This window comes from Gavialis gangeticus, unplaced genomic scaffold (genome assembly GCF_001723915.1).
Source record: "Gavialis gangeticus isolate Ggan-Ray unplaced genomic scaffold, GavGan_comp1, whole genome shotgun sequence".
NCBI classification, from domain to species: Eukaryota; Metazoa; Chordata; order Crocodylia; family Gavialidae; genus Gavialis; species Gavialis gangeticus.
This window is the reverse complement of record NW_017729033.1, coordinates 94,647,914-94,656,464: the sequence shown is the minus strand read 5'-3', so window position 1 is coordinate 94,656,464 and position 8,551 is coordinate 94,647,914. Positions and strand designations below refer to the sequence as shown.

The 8,551-nt window shown below is 41.1% G+C and overlaps 1 protein-coding gene across 1 annotated transcript in view; it reads left to right on the top strand.

The window, feature by feature from the left end:
- Positions 1-8,551, top strand: part of GRID2 (glutamate ionotropic receptor delta type subunit 2) — a 1,321,020-nt gene that overhangs the window by 789,214 nt on the left and 523,255 nt on the right. Inside the window, exon 7 of the mRNA XM_019526356.1 lies at positions 1,437-1,556. Coding sequence (XP_019381901.1) covers positions 1,437-1,556 — 120 coding nt within the window. The remainder of the gene's footprint in view (positions 1-1,436; positions 1,557-8,551) is intronic.

Here is an 8,551-nt window from a genome sequence, read left to right as displayed (position 1 = left end):
CCTGGGACTGGAATGCGGGGAGCAGAATGGGACTGTGGGTGGCTCCTCACTGCTGCGCACACTCCCAGGCGTGCATGGGGGGCACATGTGTTCCCCACCCCACCCCACCCAGATCTGTGCATGGGGCAGGGGGGGGAGGGCTGTCTGCTTCAGGCCCAGGCTCCCTGCCCTGCTCCCCTCCTCCCAGAGCCTCCATGGCCCAGTGGACAGGACCTGGCCTGGCAGGTCATAGGGGGTGGGGAAGCTCTTTGCCACTGTGAGCCCTGCATCACCCTGGTGAGGCACCCCCTGCCTAACCAGCAGCAGCAGGGCTGGTGGTGCAGGGATCAGTTTGGAACCAGATTTGAGTTTTGATGCAAACCAATCTGGCCAGTCCTAATAATTGGAGACGTGCATGGCTGCACTTAGAAAATGTTCCAGAATGTAAGAAATAAGCAGCAGTGCAATTAAACTGAGGGGGTAAAAATCCAGCAGTAATGGTGGATGATCCTGCTCTGAGTAGAGGGTTAGAAAATCAAACCCTGATTTTCTATGATTCTGTGACATCCATGGTGTGGCCTCCTATAGCAATAGTGCTGACTTGGTATGGTGTAACAGACAGGACTGTGCGCCAGGTTTACAAGGAAAAAATAATGCCTCCAAAACTATTGCCTATTCTAGGCAAGAAATTTTAAAAAAGACCCTATTCTAATAACAGAATCTCATTATATAGACTCTGAGAAATGTTTGAATAAATATGCAAGTGCACAATTCACTGATGTGTTATTTCTTTGAATTCAGTCATCAGAGCCAGCTTTAGAGGTGGGTGACATGGACAACCACCCTGGGTGCCGTGGTCAGAGGGCACAAAATACATGCATATATATATTACACATACACACACATATGGGCAGCCCATGCTCTCCCCATGCCCTGTACTCTTCCTCTGTCCTGCCCTGCCCTACCTAGTCTCCAGACAGGAGGAGCGGTGCCCAGCACCCCCCCACCACCACCACTTCTCAGGGGACCCAAGCTGGGTATATGTGGCTGGGAGCATCTGATCCAATCTGCCTGCCTTGCTCCCACACAGCAGTGGTGCCTGCCTGCCCACCTACCTGACACAACATGCTGCTCCACCTCCTCGCTGGACTGCACCCTGGACCCCTGCCTACCTCTGCCTGCAGAAGCATCACTGACTTGGATGCGGGTGTCAAAATACAAGTTCCCCCAGGGTGCCACTTTCCCTAAGACCACGTCTTTGGCAGCCATTTCACAAGCATAAAGCTGAAATGACATGGTGATAAACTAGCCCCAAATTTTCAGGGAAATAATCTCGTGAAGTCTACCTCTTGAACAAGTTGTGTCAATATCTTTATATCTGGCACATAAACCCCTTTAATGAATGTGGCTGTAATGGGCTACTCTTCAGATTTCAATTCTTATTTTTTTCTCATCAGGGAGGAGTGAATGGTTTGACTGGAGAACTGGAATTTGCAGAAAATGGAGGGAATCCCAATGTTCATTTTGAAATTTTGGGGACCAATTATGGAGAAGATCTTGGCCGAGGCATCCGCAAGGTGAGACCAAGTATATTAAATCACAGATTAATTTTTATATAATATAGATTTTTTTGTGTTCTGTCCAAACAGCCAAGAATTTGATTGCAAATCATAAAACAACCTGTTTTGCTTCAGTAAAAGTAAAGAAGTGGAAGAAAGGTCCTAAACTTCCAGCTACCCTTCTGACCTTATGTGTAAAAGAGGCCTTAAAGTAGCTAATATTAACAGAGAAGTCCAATTTAATAATACAGAACATGCTAACCTGCTGATAGACCTTCCCAAAAGACCAGTGAAGCCTGTTACTTTGTAACAACTACAACTGTATTTCCAAAGCAGTAAATTTTACTTTGAAATGCATGCAGAGTAGCCAGTTTTACACTGGCAAAATGTTTAAGGTCTGAAAGAGATGCTCCAACTGTTAGATTAACAGAATTCCTAGGTACAGGGAGAAAAGAAAAAAACCTACTGAAAAATGAAATATTACAGAATTTCAGCATCTAAGTTTTTCAAATGATAAGTACAAGCTGTTTTAGTAGAAATGGGCTTTCATGCTAGAGATTTCATGTGAGGTACTATGAGTGCAAGACAGGAAGGGTATTTCATGAAATAACATGACTCAGATTTTATTTCAGAATTGCTTCAGTCCCCAAGAGAAATAACTTATCTCAATACTCAGATTTTGCCATATTTTCTGTTGAGAGAATTCTAAGGTGACTGAAGATGGTACAAAAGATGGAGGTAAATTTCTGGTTGAAATAATATCAGTGTTCATTTTTAGGCAGCTGTTTCTTCTGAGTGATCTGGAGCAATTTAAATAGTAAGGACTATACTTCTCAGCTAAAATCAAAACAGAAAACAGGTTTCAGAACTACTTGTGTTGAGTTACTTCATTGCTTTTCATATGTGAAGTAGCTAACTTAAAGCAAAAAAGAGAAAGATGATATTTTAATTTTAGTGTACATAATTCTGGTTACCTATGATGATGTCTACACACTAAAGTATATTGTATACAAATGTACATACCTGAAAAGTACAGTTTGTGTGCCTAAGAGAAAGAGATATAGATAGAGGTAGGCAACAAAATATTTCCACGGTCTTGAAATACAACTGCACATTTGTTTCTTTGCTGCATATTTCAACAGGTGGTTTGGTATTTCATTAATGTGGTGGCATTGTATATTGCTGGTAACCTAATATACGGTATATCTTTTTATGTCACTTTGAACAGTGATCATGTCATGTGGCATGAACCTAAACAATCTTTGTTGACCTCTGGATGCATTCTGGACAAAGGTTTTGGGGGCCCAAATGCTAATCCCTTCTTCTTCTCCCAACAATAAATTGAATCTGTTTCAATGTACTTTAGCTTTTGTTCTGTGTGCTTAAAGAGCTATTTAATTTTTAGAACACCAGATTTGTCTTCCCTCAGAACATCTGTTTATCTTCATTTCATTTAATTGACCAGCTTTGACTGTTTTTTGACTGTGGGCATAACTACTTAAATGCTTCAATACCATGTTTAATTCTGGTCCCCTTGTCTCAAAGTAAGTAAATAAAACAGAAATAGAAAGGGCTCAGAGAAAGGTAGTAGAAATGAATGGAGGCATGAAAAGTCTTTTACTTGCAGAGATATTGAAAAGCTTGGTGTTTTTTTAAACTTAGAGAAAAGACTAATAAGAATCGACATGATAGAGGTATACAAAATAATGAATAGTGCAGAAATGCTCTTCAGGCACTCCCATTTACTTTTTCCCATGGTCAAAGGACAAGGAAACAGTCACTGACCTTGAGAGGAAATAAAATTAAAGCTGGTCAAAGAAGTAGTCTTTTTACACAAGGCATAATTAACTTGTGAAACTCATTGTCCAAAGATCCCATTTAGGACAAGCGTAGAGGATTAAAAAGAGAGTGAAATACTTGAAAACGTGGATGTTCTTGTTTCTGCTACTTTTAATGGAATAAATATTTTAAAATAATATAAATACCTCATCCTTTGGGGTATAAGCCCAATTGACATTTCCTTGAACTTTTGTAGGAAATACTGCCCCTGAAGCATCGGGCACTAAAACAATATTTTCATATGCTTTTATTCCCCAAAGCGTTCATTAGATAGTTGGGACTGGTGAGTAGTGTGGTCCACCATAATTATCCTCATTCGGTCTAAACCCCTTACAGACAGAAGATGGGTTATGCATAACAGGCTGCCAAGGGCTCCACTTGGAGTAACAGGGGCAGGCCATTGCTAGATATTGGACCAATCAGTGGCAAAAGTCATAAGGCATGACTATTCCAAATAAGATGAACAACTGTTGGTTTTACTCATTACACTTTAGTTGGAACATGTGCAGCAATGGATATTTTTTAATAGAAAATTCTGGAGCATTTATGACATTTGTCTGTTGCCATTTGACATTTAGGCAGGTATTCTTTAACATTTACTTTTTAGAGTGGGGTACTTTTACCTATAACTTTTAAATACAAGTTGCTATTCCTCTAGAAAAACAGCCAACAAACAAATGAACAAAAGGAAGGTGACTGCTCAGAGGAGTAACACTTTTTTTTTGCACTTCAGAAAAAAAGTACTACAGAAGGAAAACTTGTTTGCTATTTATTTTAGCATTTCTCTTAGAAGGCAAACCTAGTTTCAAATAGGACTTAACTTACTCCTTTTGGTGTATAAGATGTTCCTTCTTTCCAACTCCTTTTCAGAATTATTTACTGCCTTGCAGCTAACAATAATGCCTTCTCCTCCACTCACATCTTTGTTATCACTTCCCTTTCCCTCCATGTTTTCTCCTTGTTCTTCTCCTGTTCCCTTTTTCCCTTTTTCTTCACTGGTTCTGTCATTGCGTTTTCCCCTAGTTGATTTTTCACCGCACTGCTTGGTGCTCAGTCCTAGTAGTTCTCTAAAGGAGGAAAGTCCTAATAAGGGAACATGTCTCCATGGCATTCAGGGTTGAGCCAGGGATAAGAAGAACAGTGGTACCCAAATGTTTCAGTGATCTATTGCTAGCCCACAAAAACTCTTGTGAACCACTCTGCATCTAGATAATCAAACTTTCAGTTGAACGCTTAATAAAGATGCATGTGTCCTGTGCACAATCCATAGACCACTTACTATGGCCTCATGGACTACAGTTTGAGAACCACTGTATGGGGGCTAGACCAGTAGGGAACACAGGGTAGTGCCTTAGCTTGAACTAAGCAAATTTCTCTCAAAGGAATCGGAACAAAATGACACTAAATGTGAAAGATTGTGTTAAGGCCTAAACCTTAACTGTATGCATATGTATAGGTATTGTTTACATTTGTTGTTACTGCTATGCACTATAAAAAGCCTTAAGGATCAATGACTAGGGACTTTGTTACACACTAATTTTAGGCAGCTCAGGAAGCTCTTAACCCTTGGACTGTCCATATATTAAGGTGTTTAAACTAGTTTTAAGCACCTGTCAGGCATCTCAGTTATGCCACCCCAGGGCAGGTTTCTCTTTAATCCATGTCACCTAGCTTTTGTCCCATAAATGTGTGGCCACTCCCCAGAGATAAGGTTGCCCAAGCTTCAGTCCTCAAGCATCTAAAGGTGCACTGTTCCCTCCCCCATCTTCCTGTTCTGTGTGGACAATGCACAGCTGTAGTTCGTAGTCAGCCAGCCCTCTAGTGCCAAGTAATAGCTGTACAAGTCAGGGAAAGTCAGAGAAGGCTTTCAGCTTGGATGTGTATTACTCTAAACTTGAACTAACATGAACACTAACACCAACGAATATTTGAGAAGCTTAAAATACAATGTGAAAAGCTTAAAGGCCCTAAATTGCTCACTAATTAGAATGCCTCATTGATGCTAAGATAGAGCACTGGCAGGACCTGGTCCTAAATTCCCAAACTTGAGGCTCAGGGAGCAAGCACCAATGTAGCCCTCCACCAGGGTCACAGCTGATTAACAAAGATGGAGCAATGGGGGGGCGAGGGGGGGAGGCAGGGGGGGCTACACTTTGGGAAGAGCTTCCACTGCTGGCCCCTGATTGGCCAGGGCTCCCAGATTAGTTCTTCCCATCTCTATAATGCTTGCACAGGCAACAGCTAGCTAAGGTTCTTGTTGCTTCCAGACTTCTCTGCTGCTTCCTGTGTCCTTGTCTCCTGACCCATGGCTTGATGTGCTGTTGCCACCCTGGTCTGGACTCTGACAACCACCTCTGTCTTCCAACTTGTTCTGTCTCAGACTTTAGGTATTGACCCAGCTTGCATCCTGAGTTGGGCCACTGCCTGTTGACTCAGCTTTGTCTCAGACCCCAACCTCCTACCTTTGACCTAGCTATTGCTCTGGCCATCCATCCTTGCCTTGTGCTGATCTGTAAGCAGTCTGCACACACCTTGGTTCATGACAAGCACTAACTAAAGTTATTTAATTTACTCTTATTGCAGAGCAGTTTCTAGAGTTAGTGTTGCTTGATCAGCAGTCATGCTATTTCTGAAGGAATGGTAGGGTAAAAATAGGCAATTGAAAGGGAAAGCAGATAAAAGGAGAGTTAGAAAAGAAAATGCTTGTGCTATGGCATTCCCCAGGAGTGGGAACAAGGAAAGGTAAAAACAGTGCTAATTAGAAGAGATGCACATGTTGAAGAGTGCCATTACCTCATTCTCATTGTGAGGCCATGTGGTCCATCAATTAAGTTACTGGGCAGCCTTGAGATCATGAAAATAACACATTACTGCTCTATGAAAAGCAAACAGTAGTTGTTAGGAATGTGCTTACCTTCTCTGGTGAGTGGGATGACATTGTTCATTTTCTGATAATGATCTGACTACTGTAGTGCATACATCAGTCACTTGTACATTGGGTGATGGCAGCCAACTCTTTCTGGAATTCACTTAGCTGCCTCAACTGACCTGAACCTCTGAGAATGAAACCACTTTTAGTTAAGTGTCCAAATATGGAGCTAAGAGACTAATTTTAGGCACCCAAATTTGGAAATTGTAATTACCTATTATTTTAGTTTTAGAGCATTCCCCTTGAGTTTTAAAAGAATTTTAAAATCTAAATGAAGTTTTTCAAGTTTCAGAAGGGGGTGTATTTGTTTCTTTTCAAGGCAAATACACAGAAGCGTAGACAGCCAGAAGGTGACTTTTAAAAGATACTTCAAGCCCTTTTAGTTTGTCCCAGGGGTTATCAAGGCTGTTTGAGATAATGGCTTTGTATTGTATAATTTTGAACTGCTTTGACCTTTTTGCAGTTAAGAAGGAAATGACAGCTATAATGCATTTTTCTGGGGTCTGAGAAGTATCCTGACTTCACTATTTGTCATGATTTGTGAGCATGGAGGGCCTTTGGTAGTAGTTATGCTCGGCAGGATTTGATTTTTATCAATAAATGTTGCTAAACATCGATTTCACCTCACACTCATAGACCTACAAAAATATTTCCATCATTAACAATCAAAAGGAGACATTAAAAAAATTATGTCTAATGAAGTGTGTGATGACAGGGGGAGAAGTCCTACAGAACTATGCTGAATGTAGTTTGGACTGCAATTCCTAGAAACCTCAGGGGATTGGGAGCCAAGTGAGAAGGAAATGACAAGGATGAGGGAACTATGGATGAGCAGAGCTAGGACTAATAGTAGCTCTGATGCTTGGCTGGCAGCAGTAGTTATGTTTTGTCATTAATAAATGATCTGCCCCCCGCACCTCTAATTTAGCTCAATCCTGAAAATTTAAATGGATAAAAATTGTGATGAGTGCTTATACATAAATGCTGATATTATCCATTGAAATTATTTAAAAAATAAACTTTGGATTCTGCCAAGCCCAGTGTAGTAATGCTTGACAAATTAGTAATTCTTCACTCACTTTGTCAGAGCCAATGACACTACCTTGTTTGCTGAACTAACTAATATGTGGAGTTGGCCCCCACACATTTTTTTTTATTTCATGTTTTCATTTAAAAAGTAAAGTGGTTTATTCAGAACATCTTGTACATCAGGATGTCGCACTGCATTTATGTGTCTCTTCTTCAGAAGATGATTGTTTTATAAACAGGATTATTATATTAGCTGGAAAGGTATTGACATGTCATCTTCTTTATGATTTTTTTCCGTATGTTGAAAGAAGCATCATCCAAATAACGTATTGTCAAAAGAGAGGTTGAATTATTCTCTGGTTAAATTGCTCTACAATCTAATCCAGCTAAAAGAATAATCTAGTTCTAATTCCTTACATCTTGTTTGTCTTGTCTTCACCAGTTAGAAAGGTACATTTTGACAGCTCAGTTAACTTATGTGAATTAATAGGTTAAAATCTTATTGTTACAACACTTCAAGTTGTAATGTGTTCGAAAATTCAAGTAAACTCTTGATTTTCTCTGCTGAAAATAACTTTTTTCTCTGGTGACTACAGTCATGGTATAGTGGTATGTCATACCATTTTTGTTGCTGCTGTTAAATTATTTTCTGGCAGCAGGGGTGTGTGTGTGTGTGTGTGTGTGTGTTCTTTTTGAAATTTACCTACTTTTTATCTATGAATTGGCAGTATTTTATCAGGCCCCCTCTACACATGCAGTTAAAGGCACAATTGGGTCTAATAAATGAACCACACTATTGTGCCCCCTACCACACCACACATGCATGGCTAGAGGTGCAGTCGTGGGATTGTGAATTAGATTCAGTGAATTAGAGCCATATCCTGGTCTCCCCCTGTATCAGTAAGAAGCAGGCTCCAACAGCTGGAAGTTCCCTTTGCTGGGGGAGCTGCCAGACTCAGGGGGGATGCACAGCTGGACCAAGAGTCCTGCACCTGACAGGGCTCTTGGTACCAGCTACACACGTGGTTCTGGGAGTTTCACGCACCTCAAGCATTGTGGATCACAGCTGCTGCAGTCCCCTACAGCCCAGCAGTTTCATGCTGGGTATAGTGCACCCTTGAGGCTAGGAGCCTGTCAACTGACAGGGCTCCCAGCCCCAAGAAAGATCCTGCTACACATGCTGTCACAGACCAGCTGGGCACTGTGCATATATCAG